At 42.1% G+C, this 22,691-nt stretch overlaps 2 protein-coding genes across 5 annotated transcripts in view; both read left to right on the top strand.

The window, feature by feature from the left end:
* LOC311355537 (melanoma receptor tyrosine-protein kinase-like) overlaps positions 1 to 8,973 on the top strand; it is a 47,925-nt gene extending 38,952 nt beyond the window's left edge. The window contains exons 22-27 of one of the 2 annotated variants that reach the window (XM_084475295.1): positions 391 to 466; positions 2,776 to 2,922; positions 3,418 to 3,515; positions 5,052 to 5,228; positions 5,404 to 5,500; positions 6,143 to 8,973. In XM_084475295.1, the coding sequence (XP_084331421.1) occupies positions 391 to 466; positions 2,776 to 2,922; positions 3,418 to 3,515; positions 5,052 to 5,228; positions 5,404 to 5,500; positions 6,143 to 6,519 (972 nt within the window). In that variant the 3' untranslated portion in view covers positions 6,520 to 8,973. The remainder of the gene's footprint in view (positions 1 to 390; positions 467 to 2,775; positions 2,923 to 3,417; positions 3,516 to 5,051; positions 5,229 to 5,403; positions 5,501 to 6,142) is intronic. The other variant, XM_084475296.1, reaches the window with a different exon arrangement.
* Positions 8,974 to 13,475: 4,502 nt separating this feature from the next.
* Positions 13,476 to 22,691, top strand: part of sugct (succinyl-CoA:glutarate-CoA transferase) — a 69,546-nt gene continuing 60,330 nt past the window's right edge. For 2 of the 3 annotated variants that reach the window (XM_084475303.1, XM_084475305.1), the window contains exons 1-8: positions 13,476 to 13,739; positions 14,041 to 14,089; positions 14,166 to 14,239; positions 14,499 to 14,584; positions 14,808 to 14,858; positions 16,991 to 17,111; positions 22,102 to 22,193; positions 22,300 to 22,443. In XM_084475303.1, the coding sequence (XP_084331429.1) occupies positions 13,619 to 13,739; positions 14,041 to 14,089; positions 14,166 to 14,239; positions 14,499 to 14,584; positions 14,808 to 14,858; positions 16,991 to 17,111; positions 22,102 to 22,193; positions 22,300 to 22,443 (738 nt within the window). In that variant the 5' untranslated portion in view covers positions 13,476 to 13,618. The remainder of the gene's footprint in view (positions 13,740 to 14,040; positions 14,090 to 14,165; positions 14,240 to 14,498; positions 14,585 to 14,807; positions 14,859 to 16,990; positions 17,112 to 22,101; positions 22,194 to 22,299; positions 22,444 to 22,691) is intronic. The other variant, XM_084475304.1, reaches the window with a different exon arrangement.

Raw genomic sequence — 22,691 nt, 5'->3', positions numbered from 1 at the left:
AGAGAGAGAGAGAGAGAGAGAGAGAGAGAGAGAGAGAGAGAGAGAGAGAGAGAGAGAGAGAGAGAGAGAGAGAGAGAGAGAGAGAGAGAGAGAGAGAGAGAGAGAGAGAGAGAGAGAGAGAGAGAGAGAGAGAGAGAGAGAGAGAGAGAGTTGTACATTTCGCATGCAAATGAAGCCCTGTACATTGAATTGAAATTGCATTGCGAGAGGAGAGACACAAGACTGAATATAAGAAGCCAGAGAGACAGAGGGAGATGTGAGATGCATATATAAAGAGGGAGTGAGTGACAGAGAGAGAGAGAGAGAGTGACAGAGAGCGTGACATACAGACTGACCGACAGAACAAAGCATGCATGGTAAAACACGTGCAATCATCTCTTTCGCCTCTAGGTTCCTATTAAGTGGATGGCCCTGGAGTCTATCGTCCACTGGACCTACACGCACCAGAGTGACGTGTGGAGCTACGGTGAGGCCTACTGGAGCCAGGCAGTGGCCATCTACCTCATTAGGCCTATTCGTTTCAAGTGTTTTCAGTGTCAACCTCTTTAAGATCACCTGTGTCATTCCAGGTCGAGACTTGAACTGGCATATTTATTATTTTACTATCTCATACTTGTTTTTTTAGGTATTCACAGAGTATCTGTGTATCTGTTGTTATTGGAGGTCAAGCAGCGAAGCTGCGAGACAACCTATTGTTATTGTACGTTTTCCTATTAATATTTTCCTGCCATGGGAGTCTATGGCAGCCCATAGAAAGCCATGGTAAATAGTTGTGAAATTTGGCACACTGATTCAGGACAGTCCCATAAGCCCTCACTCCAAATTTGAGGTCGCTAGCCATGAGCTCTAGCGCCACCAACAGGTCAAAGTTGGACATGCATTCATGTTATAACTTTGACCCATTCATCCAATATTCACAACCAAGGTACCATTGGAATCCTTGGGCCAAGCCGAGTTCAATGCACGATATGTTTCACCTATCACAAATTTTGTCAAATCATCTCGAAACTTGGCACAGATAATGTTCAGACCATGCTTCACAAAACCTATCGAACTGATTTTCAAATTCAAAACCGTTTGGCCGCAACAGCCAATCAAATTCGACAACAAAGCCGCCAAACAGGAAGTAAGCCAATTTCTCAGCAGCCTTTGACATATCATAACCAAACTTGATACATCATGACCCATGACATCATCATGGGGACACTCAAAGAATTGGTGACCTTTGACTCTAGGGGGCGCTGTAATTAATGAAGATGTGTTTTAACCACCTTTCCCTTCACATGAGTATATTTAAAACTTATATTCAATGTCTGGTGATACCGTCAGACCTCTTCATTTAGCTCATAAATAATTTTTCATGGAAAAAAGAAAAAAAAAAGGAAAAAAGAATTTGGCCACCATGTTGAAAGTTGTCAAAATCAATAGTACATATCCACAGGCCACAAATTCAGTCAAATCTTCATGAAACTTGCCATTTATGATCTTCAGACCAAGCTGAACACATGTGTCAAAGAGCTCTTTCAAATTCAAAACCGTTTGGCCGTGACAGCCAATCAACAAGACGGCGAAGCCGCCAAACAGGAAGTAAGCCTGTTTCTCAGCAACTCTTTAACATATCATAGTCAAACTTGGTACATCATGACTCATGACATCATCCCGGGGACACCCAAACAGCTTGATGACCTTTGACCTCAGGGGGAAGTCAAACAGGAAGTGAGCTCATATCTCTGCAAGGCCTTCGTGTATCCAAACCAAACTTGGCTCTTATGAGGGTCTTATGACTCTATTCTGATGATGTCCAAGTCATTTGGTGACATTTGACCTTTGGGGTCTCTAAACCACAACGAGTGATCACATATCAGTTGAGCTTTTATTTTTTGACGTGAAACTTGTCGAAAGTGCTGAAGGCCGTGTGTCTGACATCTATCTTCTATCTTGTTGCTGTGGCTACTCTGTTCTATTCTGCTTGCGGACACGTCGTGTTACCTTGCGACAACGTGCACGATGAACGCACCAAACGATCGCAGCATACGTACGGCAGCCCTGAACCGTAGGCGTATGCGTTGTTAGCAGCAAGTCTATTCCAGCCCTTAGAAAAAGCAGCTTCGATGTATTTTCATTGTGATAACCATTTGCCAATAGCTTTCATTGCAAGTGAAACCTCATGCAACCACCTGACCGATTATGTCTGACCGCCAAAATTAGTTCATAGAGTTCCATTCTGCTTGACCCCCACATCACTGCTTGCAGTTATATTTTCTTATTATTATTGTTTTTTTTGTTTAAATAACATTTACCATGTGAATCATGCCTGTGTAAAGCCGTGCTGTGTTAAAAACGCGAACAGGTGAACAACAGTAGCAGTAGTAGATGCTTTATTCATCCCCTTGGGGAAATTCATGTATTCAGTAGCAACAGACAGCACAGTACAGTTGACAAACAACAAAACAAACAGTAAAAGTCAACAAAATAAGTCAATAAAATTCAATAAAAGTAAATTTAAAGTGAGCAATATTGCATCTAATTAAAAATTAGATATCCAGAGGTAGATAAAAATATATATAAATACAATGCAATTGCACATTTGTCCAGTGTGTGTGGGGGTGGGTTGGGGGGAGAGGGTTAGAGAGAGAGAGTACAGTAACCATGACAACAACCAGACAACAACAATGATATGATTTGATGGTCAGATCTTGTATAGACATGATGAAGAAGCATATCTTGGCCATACACCTGTTAGTGGGGTAGTGTTGACGGCTCTCTGTGTTGTAGGTGTGACCATGTGGGAGCTGATGACCTTTGGCTCCCGGCCCTATGAGAGCATCCCGGCCAGCGAGATCTCCTCCATCCTGGAGAGAGGAGACCGCCTCCCCCAGCCACCCATTTGCACCATCGACGTCTACATGATCATGGTCAAATGTAGGGAGAGAGAAAAAGAGAGAGCGAGAGAGAGAGAGAGAGAGAGAGAGAGAGAGAGAGAGAGAGAGAGAGAGAGAGAGAGAGAGAGAGAGAGAGAGAGAGAGAGAGAGAGAGTTGGTTGATTGATTGATTAATGACTGAATTACTTGATAACTTGATTGATATTTTCACTATTTGATTACTTGAATGATAATGCCCATTAATTGATAAGGATTGATAGGTAAATTAATGCTTACTTTATTGAACGACTACTTGATGGATCAATCAAGCTGATTACTTGATTGGTTGCATCTTTGGATTATTGGTTAATGTATTGATTGAAGTATTAATTAATTCATCCAGTGATCGATTTATTGATTGACTGCGCGATAAAAGAGGATGGGTGTTGTTGTTGATGAAGAAATTTGATGGGATGAAAAAACAAATAAATATTAGAATCAATAAATGACATCACCCCCATTCAGATTTTTCAACTTGATTCGTCCCTCCCTTCAGGCTGGATGATTGATGTCTCCAGTCGCCCTAGGTTCAGAGAGCTGGTGGTAGAGCTGTCCAAGATGGCCAGAGACCCTTCCAGATACCTCGTCATACAGGTAACACACATGCTGTGTGTATGTGTGCGTGTGCGTGTGCGTGTGTGTGTGTGTGTGTGTGTGTGCGCGTGTGTGTGTGGATGTGTGTTTGTGTGTGTCTGTTTCATTAATGACCTCTGCCCTGAGGTCTCCCAGACTCATGGGTTTATGAGAGACTAATCCGACTCTATGGCCTGTTCTCAATACCAAACAAATACTTGGCAAGTCCAGGTACAGACTTCCGAGGACGCGAGTACGCACCTGCAATTGGAACAGCAGCGGACTCGATGACGATCACCAACTCAGCTCTGTTAACTGTGCTATACGGCCTCAAACTACTGAACAATATAAACAAATTATATAAAACTAAACCCCAGCCTCTTTCATTTTAAAATAGTATGTTAATATTTTGAATGAATATAAATGAAAAGATATGCGTGTCGTGTGTATAAGCTATACACACGACTTTTTATATGTAGGGTACAGATGCGCGTGCCTAACTGCCTATGTAGTTGGAGAGTAGGCTATTGATATAATAATTACGACTGAGTGAGAAATTACACAGATTAGAATAGAAGCACATACACACACTCACGATCGGATGGATCCGACCGGGATTTTCGTTGCCGTTGCGATGGGTTTCCTCTATCAGCGACGTATACAATATAAACAAATTATATAAAACAAAACCCCAGCCTCTTTCATTTTAAAATAGTATGTCAATATTTTGAATGAATAGGCCTACATTTTTGTTATATATGTAAAATGTTCCTATATATAGCCAATTATTATAGCTTACATACAGTGTGCGAATTATACCACGGTCTCCGGGGGAGCGGGGTGCATTGTTGACGGGGGGGGGGGGGGGGGGGGGGGGGGGGGGTTGGTTACGCACGTTAAAGATTGTTGACGGGGGGGGGGGGGGGGGTGGTCGTGGACAGCATTGTTGACGGGTGGGGGGGATTGGTTGCGCACGTTCAAGATTGTGGAGGGGGGGCGGGGCTCGACCCGCTCTAGCGCGGTAATGACAAGCATTAGGCTACGCTTTTTCATGAATCATAAACTCAAAATATAATTTTATTTAACTTATTTTACACATTTGAGAAAAACCATGCCCAAAATAGCATTTATTTGGCTATGATATCAATATTTTAGAGCTCCCCCAAAATTTCACAAACCATGTTTCCAGGGGAGCTCATGTCACCACTAGGGGAGCTATAGCTCCCCCTGCTCCCCCTTCATTTGCACACTGCTTACATACTAATATTTTTAAACATGGGAATGCAAAATGCATTCTGGGATATTTAACGGTCCCAAGTCCACACAAGTCACCTCCGATGCGTCCTCTGTGGAACGGCCAGTTTAAGAACGCATCGAGAACACTTCCGGGTTTTTACGACTGTCCTTGACTTGATGCGTACTTTGAATTGGAAAAGTACTTCGGCTACGACTGATGACGTTTCACGAGAACGCAAGTACACAAGTACAGACGAGAACGCAAATTGAGAAACGGCTCATGTGTTGGTGTGTGTGTGTGTGTGTGTGTGTGCGTTGCAGGGGGATAGGCGCATGCACCTGCCCAGCCCCACCGACCCGCGGTTCTTCTCCCGCATGCTGAGCAGCGAGGGCCTGGAGGAGACGGAGGACACTGAGGGAGTGGAGGACACTGATGAGTACCTTCTGCCCAACAAGGGACAGGAAACCAATAGCAGCTACCCACACCACTGTAGCACGGTACACACACACACACACACACACACACACATGCTGACACACACATGTATACACACACACACACACATACATGCTGACACACACATGTATACACACACACACACACACACACACACATGCTGACACACACATGTATACACACACACATTAAATCATTTTTCTTCTCTCTCTGCAGAACAGTCACTCAGCGAGGGGCAACAGTTTTGTGTTGCGATACATCAGCGACCCGACACAAACCACCCTGGATTGCGACGACCTCACCCCTGGCCCAGGTACGTGCCTCAGTGTACTTCCGCATGTGTGTTTGCACTACGTGTATGTGTGTTTGCACTACGTGTATGTGTGTTTGCACTACGTGTATGTGTGTTTGCACTATGTGTATGTGTGTTTGCACCATGTGTATGTGTGTTTGCACCACGTGTATGTGTGTTTGCACTACGTGTATGTGTGTTTGCACTATGTGTATGTGTGTTTGCACCACGTGTATGTGTGTTTGCACCACGTGTATGTGTGTTTGCACCACGTGTATGTGTGTTTGCACTACGTGTATGTGTGTTTGCACTATGTGTATGTGTGTTTGCACTATGTGTATGTGTGTTTGCACTACGTGTATGTGTGTTTGCACTATGTGTATGTGTGTTTGCACTACGTGTATGTGTGTTTGCACCACGTGTATGTGTGTTTTTGTACCATGTGTGTGTGTGTGTGTTTGCACCACATGTTTTTTCACTACGCATGTGTGTGTTTGCACCAGGTGTGTGTGTGTGTGTGTTTGTACCAGGTGTGTGTGTGCGTTTGTACCACGTGTGTGTTTTCACCATGTGTGTGTGTGTTTGCACCACCTGTGTATGTTTGCGTTACCCTCTTTGTATCATCAACATACGGCTCTTTCTTTTCTTGTTTCGCTGCTTCAGAGTACATGAACCAGAGTCACGGCGGGAGCAGCCTCAGCAGCCGGCTCTCGGAGGTGTTGAACCCCAACTACGAGGACCTGGGCCTGGGCTGGGGCGCCTTGGCGCTCCCCGCCACCTTGGAGGACGCCAGCTCATCGCCCGAGGCCACGGATGAGCCAAAGCAGCTGACCTGCCCGTTTGAGGTGCCAGAGTACCTTAACATAGCGAAGACTCAGAGTTTCCTCCTGCGCTACGCCAACGACAGCCTGGAAAACCCGGATTATCAGGCAGACTTCCTGCCACCCACCACCACAAACACTAGCAGCCTGTTTCTCCCAGCCGTGGAGAACCTGGAATATCTGGCCCTGAACACTGCAGTGCAGCCTCCTGTCCGCTAGGGGGCAGTATTAGCGGACTCAATCATTCAAAAGTCATTCTTTAGTCTCTCAAACAAAATAATTTATTGAAGACATGCAACAGCTAACCATTTGAAAACTGCCTGATTTATTTTGGTCTGTTAAGAACAGGTAATTTAAAGATTTGTTATTTTTTGCATTTTGTCAGCTTTATTGTAGAGAGAGATAGAGAGGAAGGTGTGGAAGACATCCAGGACATGCAGTAAATGACCCAGGCCGGATTCGATCCTGGGTCTCTGCGTTCAGGACTGTGCCTACGTGGTATGCGCTTTAGCCCAATGCATATTTTAAATACAACGTACATTTGAGGAGAACCAACTCTTCATATTCTTGGAATTGGATGTGTTGTTTACCCTACGTGTTGTTTACCCTACGACCAAGGATACTATGGCCACAACAACAACATCAACAACAACAGATAGCTTCCACAAACAGCTTTCTACTTATGGTTTTCTATTTATTTTTCTCTTCCCATTGTTTCCCCAAGATAATGTTCAAAATAACTTTTTATTCTCACAGCAATCCGAAACCTTTGCAGTTGCTTTAAAGACACCATAGAAAATAAATGAAGCTTTTTCCAGCAGATTTTCACTTTCATATTATTTTACTATTCCAATACAACTCAAGAGCTGCAACTGCCAAAATTTAGAAAAATATAGACAAAAGACTTGATTATTTACTTCACATCCAAATCTTATCACTGTACCTCCCTCTGCAGATTAATATTCTCTTTTGAATATTTTTGTCAGATAAGATCTGAGTGCCATATTACATTGTCTTTAATAGCCAAAACCAGTACAACAAATTCCATATGACCAAAGATAGATATTCCTTGAACCAATGGATGCATATGGAATAACAGTTTGGTTGCCATTGATAATTTGAAAGAAATTATGAGTGCAAACTGTTCTTTACGGGTAATATTTGTGTATATTAGAGACTAAGTTATGAATGAGTCAGACAGAGCATGCATCTCATTATCCACAGTTTTAAACTTTATTTTACCACTCAAGTACTATTTTGTCAAAGACATTTTAAACCCTAATTCAAATCGATTTCTTTAAGAGTGAAAGATCACACTGTAAAACATATAGCAAGTTGAGTCTGCTTTTATATAATAAATATAATTAAGAAACAAATGTTTATTCGGCCTATACTGCAAATGTGCATGCTATGAAAATAACTGCTAAATGGAATTACTTTTATACATTTGGCCCTTCAATGAGGAGAAGGAATTTTGTGTTTCTGTTTGGAATATTTATTCTTGGAAAAAGAGTAACATTGCTTGTTTTTAAGTTTGTTTTTTTTTTACTATTTTTTGTGTGTCTATTTAGGCTGGAAACTGCACATCCAGATCAATGTGATTGTATGACTTTAAGGATTTTCTAAGATGTAAATGTGAATGTAACATTGATGTCCTTAATTATGGTAAAAAGTCCACTGGTATCAAAATAATACCCTGAAAATTGTCAGTGGACAAGGCCTCACTTAGGTTGTCAGTAACGGCGATGCATGATGAGCCTATTGAGGAAGATGAAGTAGAAGGCACTGGATAAATGAGCTACTTCAGAATGAAAGCCTATTCTATTCTTATCTTTCTCTGATGTTAAAATGCAATTTTGTAGCTACATAATTATTATAGTTATGTTGTCTTTAATGCAACAATCCATTATCCAGGCTGTCAACGTTTACCACCACCGCACCGTCACTTGTTTTCTACTACTTCAGATTGATCTTTTGTATTTTCCAATAGTTCCTCTAAATCCAACAACACTGTTTTGGCACCTCAAGTATCCTGCTTTGGTTGCAGCTACGGCCCTACCTACTGTTCGAGATGTGTATCACAATGACAAAATGTAAAGGAACATAACGGGTACAACACTTGATTGTTTAAAACAATTGATCTCAACGGTGCACTAGGCCGCTAAATGTGAATTCAAAGACAGTTGACAGCTTTTATCAGCTATTTCTTTGTAATTAAAGTTATTATTTGTAATTATTTGTACATTTAGGAGGTTTAGTCTTTTGTACTGTGTACTGTAATGTTTTGCTGTGAGTCTTGTACTAGTTAGATATCTTTGATGATGTCACTTTTTTCCATTTGTGGTTCAAATATTTTCTCTTGAGGAGAGAAAAATCACTTAACTTCTTTCCTTCTATTTTTCTTACCCTCACTTCATTGGCACAGATTGATACATTTAAACACACTTATTACGATTTATCCTCATCATCATTAAGATTATGTGTATTGTGAAAATCCCTGTATATAAGAGCTGCGGGTGCACACCGTCTTCCCCATCTTCTCACAAAAAAGACCCGCTAGGCTATAAGAACCTTCCTCACACTCATACACCCAGCTCCTCCCTGCCTCTACCTTTCCCAACTGCTCTTTGTACTTGCTTTACTTTCAAATAAAGTGTCCATGATCAAATTGATGGATCAGCCAAATGTTATTTGCACCCCTCATGTTGTTTATATTTTAATAAGAGGTCTAATTTCATAATTTCACAAGAAAACAAGTCTCTGTAATGCGGAAGCTGCTTGTGGAGGTCTATGAGGAGTACAAGCATATAATAACTCAAAAAGGGAACACCGTAACCATGAATAAAAACAGGGAGGCCGCCTGGCAAAAAAATCGCTGATCTGTTGAATGCATAAGTAGTATTAAGTGTAACATATTTTAATTTAATATTTACCATAGATTTGTAATCAGGGAGATAGTCTCGAGTTAACGTGTCAGACTTGCACCCGGTCGTCCAGGGTTCAATACCACGCAATTAGTAATATAGGAAGGATTACTAGAGAAATCAAATAACTTTTCTTGCCATTTATTTTCCATTTCTTTGAATATTCTTAAATAGGGAATTAATAAAATGAATAAAGGGAATTACAAAATGAAGCCAACGCCAAGAATACTATGAAATACTCACAATGCAAGTGCTAGACAATTGACCGTTCGCCAGGAGCGTTCTAGCCACGCCCCCCTGTCTCGGGGGCGGGTTCTGCTGTCAAGTCCGACATCAGCTGGCTTGTAACGTGAAGATGGAAGTTGGGAAGTTGGGAATTTAGGCGATATACCAGACGACTTATCTCGAAGGAAGCATTTCTTTAAAGAAAAAACAAAAGGCTTATGCCTTCATATCTGGATCTTATGTACATAGCATCATAATATACAAAAATAGTACAGGTAAATAGCTATCTATTACCAAGACTAACGGTCATGTTGCTGCTAACTCTTTACTTAATTTGTTTACATTGTTAGATAATTTATTATATTGAAATATAACAAATCTAAATTGTCAGAATAAATGAAAGTGTGAATCCTGACTGAAGCATGAACTTTCAGATAATTTATTTTGGCTACATAACATTATAGGCACAATCAGCGTTAAGGGAGAAGTTTATCCCAGCCAACGGAAATCTGCCTCTCGTCATATTGTCAATTTCGAGGTCGACTTAAAAGAGAGGAGACTGGTGGACTCACACTGCAAGTGTCAACAAGGGTAACTGTATAGGACTACGTTTTACATGAGCTTAAACTCACTGTTGGTGTGTGCTGAACACCCTCTATCCTTGGTCGTACTTATCGCAGGCTGTGTCACGCATAATGACCGACTTTATCCACCGTAAACATTTTTCAATGTTCCTAGTTGGCTTCGGGAAAGGGAAAAAAAAGACGTTGGCAACTCGGTCACTATATCTGCTGTCAGTGTTGCAGGTTCCATGACAACACCGTTTTACCATATTGAGCTCTGAATTAAAAAATAATATCTAGAAGTTTCTAACGAAGTAAACACTGAGCAGCTGAGTTAACACTGCTGATAGCCCCGGCCGGTATGTCGGAGAGATGTCGGACAAAATGGAGGACATTAACTACTCGATAATAGGAGCGTTCTGATTGATCAGATTGCCTGTCAATCAAACTCTGGCGAACGGTCAATTCACCCAACCGCTGATTCCTGATTACGCTATAATACATAGATTTGTATATAAAAGTGTTGAAAAAATAGCCACAGTAACAATAGATAGCAATTCATTGAATTATGAATTGAAGCACAGGACTTCGGAACTTCGGAACTTGTTCCTACGGCTGTGCTTCGTGTACCAATAATGACATTCAAGAATGCCATCGAGTATAAGATTGCAATTCAATAACACAAACCATCTTCATTATCAACAATATTGTAAAATATTTTCATATTGTGGGTTAATTTGCCCTCAAATCAAGCTTTCTGCCCGAGTTCATCTCCATCAGAAAATAGTTCCAATAGAAGTTTAGTGAAAGCGGCTATAGTAACGATAGCCGACTCTTGGTCAGTTGAACGTTGTTATGGAAACTAGGCTCATGAAAGTAGTTTCGGCTAGTTAGCGTAGCGATACTTTCTGTAATTAGGCACGATCTTTTTGTCCGTTCTTTCACCAGGCATTTAAACACGCTCAAGAATGGGAATTGACCAATCGGAGTGCTTGCTTAAACTTGCGTGTTATTGAATCACGGTTCTGGGCTGGTTACATATCTCGTGAACGCGCAGCCTAGCTTGAACTAACCTGTGCAAGGCGCGGCTGAACTGCGTTGATGGAACGGTTTCAGCCTCAAGTGGAAGTTGGCGCTTCTAACTGGGCTTAATCAACTAAGCACCACTTTCGTTAGCGACTTTCATGGAATACCCCTCAGGCAACCCGTAACTCGTGTTTCTGTTCACAACCTTCTACCTGTGAGCGACTGTAGTTTTCATGGGCGCAATCCGGGAAAAGTCCCGCCTCAAGCGCTAGGATTGGACAGGCAGCCTGCCAGTCAAACTCACATGCTGACTCCTAACCCTAAGCCCAACCTTAACCCTAACCGAGAAATGCGTTTGACTAACGTTAGTTTAATATACATTACAATTTAAGTTAGCTTCCCCGTGGTCACATGATGGATTTGAGCCTTTTAGTCGTAATTTATGTGTTGAAAAGTGGCCCTGGAACGCAAGTCCCGCCTCCAAGGCTCCGGTTCGCGAATCTTTTTTCCGTAGGATGGTAGGGGAAGGTACCGCCTTTTTCGCCGCTGATTGGTTAGAAGGGCTCTCCTCCGATTGGTTATTAGATTTGGCGGCAGGCTCTCCTCCGATTGGTTATTTGATTTAGTGGCTGTCGGCTAGTCTACCACCAACAGTAGTAAACAAACTCGATCCAAGTGCGTTCCGTCAGAATTGATTTTCACATTTTCATAGCCTGTTTAGCTAGTCGTAGCTGTTTTGGGGGCTTTTGTGATGAGAGAGAGAAGCAAGTGCTAGTGATGGTGCTGTTTTTTTTTTTTCACTCTTGATGACCGTTGGAAGTCCTCCAGCCACGTCTCTGCCTCCTCTCTGGTAGAGAGTTGGAGTTTTAAAGAAGGCTGTTAAACCACTCTCCAGTGGTGAGTATCTGCAAAGGAAATTGCAGTGCCCCTCAGGCAGAAGTTGCTGTTTAAATAAATTAAATATAATGTTAGTAAATCAACCATATTATTTCAAAAGGCAAGCTTAAAATTGACTCTTTATTTGCATTGTAATAGAAAAAAGTACAGGTCTTTAATAAAGGTAGAGACTAGAATCTATCAACACAACGAACAACGTACCCTAACTAAGCCTAACCTTAACCATTGAATACCTGTGATACCTGTGGCAAAACCATTTATTACTGGAGCTACTGGAGCTGCTCCTTATCGTTGATTTATTCCTAATCCTAACCTCAAGGTGATCCGGTATGATGGTCTCCAACTCCTCCTTTGCACAAATATGACACCACTTAACTGTCATGGCTGCACACACACACACACACACACACACACACACACACACACACACACACACACACACACACACACACACACACACACACACACACACACACACACAATAATGTTTAACCTACAGCTAATATCTGCTTCTGTTGTTCCATTAATTACTAGTAATGTTTAACATATGTATCTGCTTCTGTTTTTAAACACTGGTGTTTAACCTCTGCTCATCGAATTGCAACTGTTTTTAGTTTTATCTACTTATTAACAAAAAAAACAGCACCATCACTAGCACTTGCTTCTCTCTCTCATCACAAAAGCCCCCAAAACAGCTACGACTAGCTAAACAGGCTATGAAAATGTGAAAATCAATTCTGACGGAACGCACTTGGATCGAGTTTGTTTACTACTGTTGGTGGTAGACTAGCCGACAGCCACTAAATCAAATAACCAATCGGAGGAGAGCCTGCCGCCAAATCTAATAACCAATCGGAGGAGAGCCCTTCTAACCAATCAGCGGCGAAAAAGGCGGTACCTTCCCCTACCATCCTACGGAAAAAAGATTCGCCTCCGGTTCCCTCGGTCAAATGTCTATGGGAAATAACATTTTTTTTTAATGATCGTACATAACATAACGGTGTCTTTAAAGTAGTAAACGATTATTAATGCTACTTTAACGGCACCAACAATCCAAAAACCCAGTCGAAACGGATTTATTCTTTAGAGGTCTATATGTATGGCTTGATGTACATCGGCTTGCTTGGATTATCACCTGTAGTCACTATCATGGGAACTTTTACTCCGAAAAGCTTTGAACCGGAAGCCGTCTGCGAATGTGTTTTTCGTAGGCGGAATCCGGGAAGATCATGAATATTAATGAGGGGCTAGCCGGAGATTATCCAATCACGTTGGTTTTAATCCCTGATCCAATCCAATCCAAAAAGGCTAAAATCAATCACGTGACCGCGGGGAAGGTAACTTCAATTGTAATGTATATTAAACTAACGTTAGTCAAACGAATTTCATGGTTAGTGTTAGGGTTAAAATTGGGGTTAGGGTTAGGAGTCAGTGTGCGAGTTTGACTGACGGGCTGCCTGTCCAATCCTAGTACTTTGAGGCGGGACCTTTCCCGGATTGCGCATACGAAAAACACAGTCGTTTACTGCCTAGAAAAACACTCCACGGTCAAGTGACATCCACCAAACCGATTCCTAACGTTCATCAACTCAATTTGTCAATTCCAAGTCACCTTTACTTTAACTAAAAAGGCTACCTTGTCCAGTAACACTTGGTCCGTACTCGGAGCTCGTTGGGGTCAGTATGAGGTCGTCAACACGAGGGATAAACATTGCTTTCCGCAGTCTGGTGCCCCAATGTTTGCCAAGTAAAGACCGAGCTGTGTATATTGCTGTGCATAGAGGGTATTCCTGCACACACACAGGTAATACAACTGCATAATGCCCCATTGCATGACACACAGGACAAAGCATACAGGGTTTGCATCAAAAGTGATTAAACGAAATTTAAACCCGAGTTTGACTCATTGTATTAATTTATAGCAATTGATTGCGTTAGCTTGTGTGGCCAAAGTCCAAAGTCTTTGTATAGTTGTTCACACCATACTATATAACATTTCCATACATACTATCAAGCGGAACACTGTGCCAGATGGTTTATTTAATTAAACTTAAAAACAATCTACCAACTCAACTCCTAATATGAACGTTACATTTGATCCACAGCAGAACCCTTTCGACCGCTAGAGGGAATCAGAGTTCTGGATCTGACAAGGTATGGATTCCTTTGGATATACACACTAAACAAGATGCTGTGATACAACTTTTATAAACAACACTTTTCTTTGTAGAGTGCTGGCTGGACCCTTTGCCACTATGATCCTGGGGGACCTCGGGGCTGAGGTCATCAAAGTAGAGAGACCAGGCAAGACACACACACACACACACACACACACACACACACACACACACACACACACACACACACACACACGCACAGTCTTATTATTCTGTTTTTATTTTATTGTATTTTATTGTATTGTGCAGCACTGTGTGACCTTTGCTTGTGAATTTTGCTATATAAATAAAGTCTACTTTCTCTATCTCTTTCTTCTCGCTCTCTTTCTTGTACCATCTCTCTCTCTCTCTCTCTCTCTCTCTCTCTCTCTCTCTCTCTCTCTCAGGAGCTGGTGATGACACAAGGGCCTGGGGTCCCCCATTTGTCAAAACCGAAAGCGCTTATTTCCTCAGTGTCAACCGCAACAAAAAAGTATGCATGCACACACACACAACACACACACACACACACACACACACACACAATAAATAGATGGTGCTAAAGTGTGCACCAATGTGTGTGTGTTTAATCCCATACATGCGTGTCTGTTCTGGTCAGTGGTACCTGACGCTGACAGTCTCATGTAGCAGAGCATGTGTTGCCAGCTGAAGCTCTGACACCATGGTGATGCTTGTTGTCACTGTGTCCTCTGCAGAGCGTAGCAGTGGACCTGAAACACACTAGAGGAGCCCAGGTCGTCCTTGAGGTATTTGAAACCTTAGTGAATACAGAAACTAGTTGCTGTGTTTGTTACCATATATATTATGTTAACATTATATATTATTATATTCTATGCTGTTCGATTTAAGCTAGATTTAGATTGGAATTTGAATTTTTCAACTTACATTCAGCTTTTATCCTCATCCTTAAGCTGTGTGTGTGTGTGTGTGTGTGTGTGTGTGTGTGTGTGTGTGTGTGTGTGTGTGTGTGTGTGTGTGTGTGTGTGTGTGTGTGTGCCTGCGTGCATGATATGCATTTATTTATTTAATACTTTTAATACTTTTCCACACAAAAGATTTATTTTCCACACAAAAATTACAAACAAACAAATAAATTGACAATCCCCATCCCCCTCCCCCACATACAAAAATCAATTCAAATTAAAGCTGCAAGCAGCATTTTACGGGTGCCAAGCCTAAAGTCGACCATTAAGACCCTGACAGACCATTAAGACCCTGATAGACCATGAAGACCCTGATAGACCATTAAGACCCCGATAGACCATGAAGACCCTGATAGACCATTAAGACCCCAATAGACCATGAAGACCCTGATAGACCATTAAGACCCCGATAGACCATGAAGACCCTGATAGACCATTAAGACCCCGATAGACCATGAAAACCCTGATAGACCATTAAGACCCCGATAGACCATGAAGACCCTGACGCAGACCATGAAGACCTTTTTTCTTTGCATACGCTGGAATAGCTTTAGCTTGGATCTGGTGATGGGCGAACAAACTTCCATGACCGTACGTCAAAAGGCTGAGGAGTTATGAGTCTTTAAAGTTTTCAATTGATCGCTTTAATGCCCCCTATCATCCTATTTTGATGAACTTTAGCCTGGTTTACCTTGACCAATGCTTCTTTAAGTACACCAAGTTTGGTGAAGATGGACTCAAGTTAACCACGCCTTTAGTCACCTAACATTGATAATTTGGACGTCCAGTCGCCATTTTGTTACAGGTTCTGGGTTTGCTAGGAACATTTGCTCAACATGAGGAGATACAAATGTCTACTGGATTTCATCACTGTAGATGAAAGAGGTCAGAAAATATGTCTGTCCAAAGTCTGCATTTTCAGTTAATTGATATAGCTCCCCCTATCGCCCGATCTGGGTACAATTTGGAGAGGTTGCATTTTCAGTTAATTGTTATACCGCCCCCTATAGCCCGATATGGATACAATTTAGAGAGGTTAATCTTGACCAATGTGCCTTTGACTATACCAAGTTTGATGATGATTGGGTTAAGTTAACCCCGCCTTTTGGTGTTAAGCTAAGTTTGGACTTTTTGAGCCTCTGGCGGCCATGTTGTTTTGTCAATCGACTAATTTGGTCCCACTCAAATCAAACATTCCGTCTATTTTATTCACAGGCCACGCCCATCTCGATGCCACACCCTAATTGAAAATATGTGGACTTTATCTTGTTCAGAATTTGATCCTGAACAACGTTTGTATTGGACTCAAGATCATAGGAGTCCATCTTGATGTTGATATAAGCATTTAAGTATTTACGCGTTTTAAACCACACCCTTTTTTTTAGAAGTCAATGGCTCCTGGGTGCTTTAATCTTTATTGTATAGACTTCCCTTTATGTCAGATTGCAGACATTGGTCGATAAATGATATGTTCAATAGAATAATTGTCTAAGTCTAAAAACCTAGGATCCTTAGGGAATTTAGTGTTTTTAACAAAATTCAAAATGGCTGTAAATCTTTTCAAAGGAAGTTCTTGAGGCAGATTTGTTCACCATGAGGATATGCATGTGTCAACAAAGTTTCATGACTGTAAGTCAAAGCGGTTACGAGATATGCTTGTTCAAAGTTTGCATTTTTGGACTGTTGCTATAGCGCCACCTTTGGGCCAATCAGTGTAATATTTTCTCTCTGTTAATCTTGAGTCAGCCTCTACAGCTATATTAAGTTTCATAAAAAGCGTGCGGAGTGTGGCGGAATAATAATAATAAAAACACTAACAATTACAATAGATTACCTTCGCACTTTGTGCTTGGCACCCTAATAACCATAATATCATTTTATATTTCATTCGAGACGTGCATATGGTTCCTCAAAATATCAATTTGATCTTGTATTGTTTGTGTGCATGGAGGTAGCTGGCAGCAGTGTGTGATGTGCTCGTGGAGAACTACCTCCCAGGGAAGCTCCATCAGATGGGTCTGGGATACGAGCACCTGCAAGCAGCCAATCCACAGCTGGTCTACTGTTCCATCTCAGGTAGCCCCGCCTACACTGGCTCATGTTTTATTTTAGCAAGTCCAAATGGGATATGGGGGTGGGACAAATGTCGGAGGGCAATCATGCTTTGATTGGCAGTTTGATATTGGTATATTGTCTTCTTTCTTCCTGCTCAAACTTTGCAATGCAAACACAAACATTTGAATTGTATAGATTAGCAATACGAAAACATCTTCCCGCAGCGGCATACGATACAAAAAACCATTTAAACATTTAAATTGTATTTTGGCCAGATGATTGAAAGGCATATTATGACATATTATATCATATTACATCATACACTAAAATAAAGCTGTTCTCATCATCTAAATGTTTTTGAGCAAGTCATGACCTTCCTTTTACCCCTGGAAGTTGTGCTGTTTGGTAGCCGGTGCACTGACCTTTCTAAACACGCAGTTCTTAGAATGACCGCTAGGTGGCCCCAGACACCGCAGTAAATGCAGACGTTTTTATGAAGCTATGCTCCTCTACAAATGGCCGACAACATAAGTACCGTGATTTTATAGGTGTTCACTGCAGGGCAAGATATCATAAATCTCCAGCCATGTCATAACTATGATATAAAAAAGATTTAATAATGGTTTTATGACGTTTTATGATAAAACTCTTTTATCATTAATGCTTTTTTATGTTGGATCTACTGAGGTTTGACGGTTCAGCATATGACACCTAGAGCAGACATATGTAAAGCCACAATCAAATAATACATGTAATCTGAAAACCCTGTAATACGGTTTGCAACTTGTAATTGTTCTGTACAGTTTTATTTGATTTGGATAAAATATTGAACATGCTTTAGGCCTAGAAAAGACCATCTGGCCTCTGCTAACTTTACAACTTATTCACAACTTTACTATAAATACCTCCAAACACTTGCTCCCCCTCTTTTATAGCTGTGCCACAGGCATGTATTTCTGCCTGTCTGTCTCCCCTTTGTGACACTCTTTTAGTTTCATCAATTTGTCTCTATTTCAGACTTTATTTGCTCTTTCAACATTCACCGTTCCCTTGCAGTGCTGTGCTGTTTTAACTTGTTTGTTGACGTCTTGGTGTCTCTGCCTCATAGTTTTTCTATAGGCTTCCTTTCTCTTGCTCGTTTCCTCTTAATTCTGTATTTCTCTTTTTTATTCTTCCTTGCATCCTTTCTTGTCTTTCCTATGACTCTCTCTTTTGATCCCTATATATCCCTCTCTCTCCGCTCTCTCTATGTCTCACTATCACTCAATCCTTTCAGATTCTCTAACTCTGATTATTTCACCTTCTCCCGACCCTTTCCGGCTCACTTCCTCCTCCTCCCCACTCTCTTCCACCTCCCCCTTCCTCTAATTCCAAGAGAGAAAAACTCCATTACCCAGGAGACCTCATTAAACTATGGCAGCTGCATGCAAGACATTTAAACGCAATAGATTTACATCCTCCACAACGTCCTGTTTCCCCCTCGTCCCCTTTTTTTTCTTGGGGTTCTGCCTGGGTCTCTCGGCCGTGACGCCACCATCCGCGCCAGGAGGGAATCTGGACCTTGTAATCCATGTCCATTTGTACAGGGGGAGCCAGGAAAAGGATTACAGTACATTCAGGTGGAGATTGTAACGCCGGCCCAGCCACAGCCGTGGTGATAAATCAGTACAGTAGTGGACTGTGATGTACTGTATATATATTTATATATAGATATAGATATAATGTGCTAACCATGCATGTTCAGTCCCTTCTGTCTGTGAAGATTAACCAAGAGAAATGTCAGGCTGTTTTGTAAGCTTGTTTCTCCTGGCACGTACCGTTTTTAACCAGCTGTTTAAAACCAGTTAGATCCTCACTCTTGTGTGGTTTAGTATCAAATGTAGTCTGTTTTCGGTTAAGTCATTTAGAATATGCTTTTATCCAAATATACAGATACTGGGTATAAAAGCGGGGGGGAGGGGTGTACAGGAAATTGGGGATCGGACCCATTTCATTTTGGTCTGAGAGTGTCAATCAACCTAGCCTAGCCACTTCTAGCCTAGCCACTGTCAATGCAAGAAGCCCATTGCAAACACAAGTAGCTGCTTCCTTCCAGTGTGATGAACTGTTAGCATACAGGAGGAGATTTAAAGTACAGTTTCTGTATGGGGGCCAGCATAGTGTTCTGCTCTCTGCACTGGAAACACTCAGCGCGTGTGTCAGTGTATTATGCCTTTCCAATAGTCGTCAGCAGTCGATTGTGGAGCCGATGCAGATGTGGCGCAACATCTGTGGTAGGTAATGCGATGCAGCATTATTGGTTGGACATGTGTGTGAAGGTGCATGGACGAGATGTAATGTAGGCCGGCTGGGTCCTTATACGGCCAAGCACTGGAGGGCCCTGCAGTCCCTTTGTCAGGGCACTATGCAGTGCCTCCGTGAAGTAGTGGTTTCAATATATCACGTTCAGAGCGTTTATTTACAGAAAATAAAATAATATACAGAGTACAGGTTTTTCCACAAGCATACTCTTGGTGTGTGTGTGTGTGTGTGTGTGTGTGTGTGCGTGCATGTGCACACTTGTATATACAGTGCGTCCCCCTTTGCTTCTAGCTGTGGGTCCACCTGCCTTAAAGGCATCAGATGATGATGTCATGGTTTGATTCATTTCCACTAATTGGGGGATTCCGTGATTGCCTCGATCTCAGGTGGCCAATCAAGAAGGTTTATGTCTGTTTGGAACATTTGTCCATGGGGTTATTTTGACTGCGGGGTCACTGCTCTGTGGTACTAAGGGGACCCACACTCCAAGGAATGATCTGGATTCAAATAGTCAGACAGACGGTCTCTCTCTCTCTCTCTCTCGCACACTTTCTCTCTAGCTCTCTCTCTCTCACCCTACAGGAGCTGTTAGATCCTTGCTTCCTCCATTATCAACCCTTGTTCACAGCCAATTAGAGAGTGAGCGCTGGAAGTTGCATGTAAGATGAGAGACTCATTGGGAACATGTGCAGTTAGTTCGGACATGGCTTTCTCTCTCTCTGTGTCTCTCTCTCTCTCTGTGTCTCTCTCTCTTTGGCCGTGTCCCAATTCAGGGGCTGCATCCTTCGAAGGATGCGTCCTTCGAAGGATGCAGCCTTCGTAGACCGCGAAGGCTGCATCGAAGGCCGAACGAGCGTTGTGGAATGGGACGGTCTGGCCTACGGAGCATTTCTGGATTGCGTAACCAGCCGTTAACGTCCTTTACCTTGCGTGACCACGCGCCGCTCCTGTCTCCTGGCAACCCTGACAGCTGCGGTTCAAACCGGACAGCGGAGGAGAAATATGGAGCCAGAAATCATAATTGTATTGGTTATGTTTTATATTTTATTGGAGGAGTGGGAGAAGATTCACCGCCGGGTGAAGAGGAAGAGAGGACGTTGGCTTAACGTTAATTAGTTTAACGTTATATGTCTAGCGTTAATGTCATTGAACTTTGACAATAAAGTTACATATTTAAAATGGTCCCAACCTTACTTTTATATAAAAAAAATGTTTTTACATAGTTTTGTCATTAAACATGTATTCGCTGCAGCTGCTGCTTCCGCTCTCTCCGCGCCATTTCTGAAAAAATATCCAACGCGCAATGAATGTTGGGATACGTTGGGCCGTGAAGGATGCATCCGATGCGTCCTTCAAATCCGGGAAACGAAGGCTGCATATCTCGGCCGCATTCGAAGGACCCTTCGAAATGGGACAGCACTTGACGCGCCGCTGTGACGTATGCGGTCTTTAAATGCGTCCTTCGAAGGATGCAACCCCTGAATTGGGACACGGCCTTTGTCTCTCTCGCCACTCTAACTTCCTCTTTCCCCCTCTGAGATCAGATCTTAAAAAAAAAAGAAACCTATATATGCATGAAAGTCATTGTGTTTTCTTAAAAATGTGTTTTCTTCCATTTACAAATAAAGCACAAGAAATGTCTCAGAAATATAACATTTAGAGAGATTGTAAAGGTCAATTGGTCATATATCCCTCTTCATTCTCTGCACTGCTGTGAACTAGAAGGCATGGGAGTTGACCCTGAGCCTTCCTCTATCTCACACACACACACACACACACACACACACACACACACACACACACACTGGGATGAAACTCAATGTAACCATTTCCACTATTTTGTGCACACACCATTAATACTTTACAAAATATTTTTTTACGACATGAGGTTGTGAAATGATAGAATGAAGGCACTTATAAAATGTGTTGCATGTCATCTCTACTATCTAACAGTTCTCAGAGTCCCCCCCACTTCCCTATCCATAATAGGTCCCACCTTAGAGGAGTAGTCTTTCTGATTTAAACTGCTGCTAAAGAACTTGAGTTTAAAGTTTATAGAGATATTAGGTTTTATGTCCTCCACCACAAGGGTTTTCATAAGCCAGGATAATGATAGATAAATGCCTTGGCCGGATATATTTCTCTGTTTGTCCTGACCTCTAACTAAACCCTCATGAAAGTTAATCCCAGTGGTTATGTTAGCTAACAAGCGGTAAATATCTTCTGATTTGGCATAAGGGGTTAAGCCTTGGCTCCCAAGGAGAGCTACAGCAAGGATTTTTGAGTTGGCCCAACTATACAGAGTAATGGGGAACTAATGAGACACAATCTTACCGGTGGTGGTCCTTTTTAGATGTGGACCTCTCACCTGAATGAATGGATACTGGATGTTTCACACAAATAATCACATTACTGCAGGCATTAGATTACTTTACATGGAGAAGGAAAATGATAACAAAACAACAGAAGCTCAACCTGAGAGTGGAAATTTCCAGTAAGCTGGCCAGATAAACCAATTATTCCTCCTCCGATGTGCATTTCAGCAAATCATGTAATGAGCAGACAGTCCTTTTGAAATAGTAGATTTAAGCCCTGTTAAGTGCCTTGTTTAAGGAGGGCTGGCCGGACAGAGGGATTTGAACTGTTGGAGCTCACAAATCACAAACATTTAAAACAAATCAGCATAAAGAAGTGTGTGTGTTTGCTCCAGGTTTTGGACAGACAGGCCCTCAGTCCAAAAGCCCGGGCTATGACTCCATTGCGTCTGCGCTGTCAGGGATGATGCACATCACCGGACCAGAGGTAGGTCTCTTTACCGAACGCCTTTTGTCTTTTGGTCTATTGTCTTATTGTATGCTGTGAACCAGCGTTTGTGTGACACACGGCTCTATGACCGAACCCTGGGTAGGACGGTGAGCCGGTGCGGCCCGGCGTTGCCATGACGGATCTGGCAACTGGCCTGTACGCGCACGGAGCCATCATGGCCGCCCTGCTGCAGAGACACCAGACGGGCAGAGGGGTCCACATCGACTGTAACCTGCTGTCCTCACAGGTGGGTGTGCTATATGAAGTCTGGGATCAATCAGCCTTGAGAAGTCAACAGGGATTCAGGGTGGAGAGAGAGAATTCCACATTCGACTTTTTAGATATTTAGTATATAATTTAATACTATTTGATTTGTATATATATATTGCATTTAACCTCCTAATTTATCAGCTACTTTGGCAACGTTAACGTTTGTTTTTCATGCCAATAAAGCTTTTTGAATGTGAGAGAGGGAGAGATGTGGAGTCCAGTTAA

This window comes from Micromesistius poutassou, assembly GCF_964030765.1.
Source record: "Micromesistius poutassou genome assembly, chromosome: 11".
NCBI lineage: Eukaryota > Metazoa > Chordata > Actinopteri > Gadiformes > Gadidae > Micromesistius > Micromesistius poutassou.
Note: the sequence above shows the minus strand (reverse complement) of the source record. Positions and strands in the feature narration are given on the sequence as shown.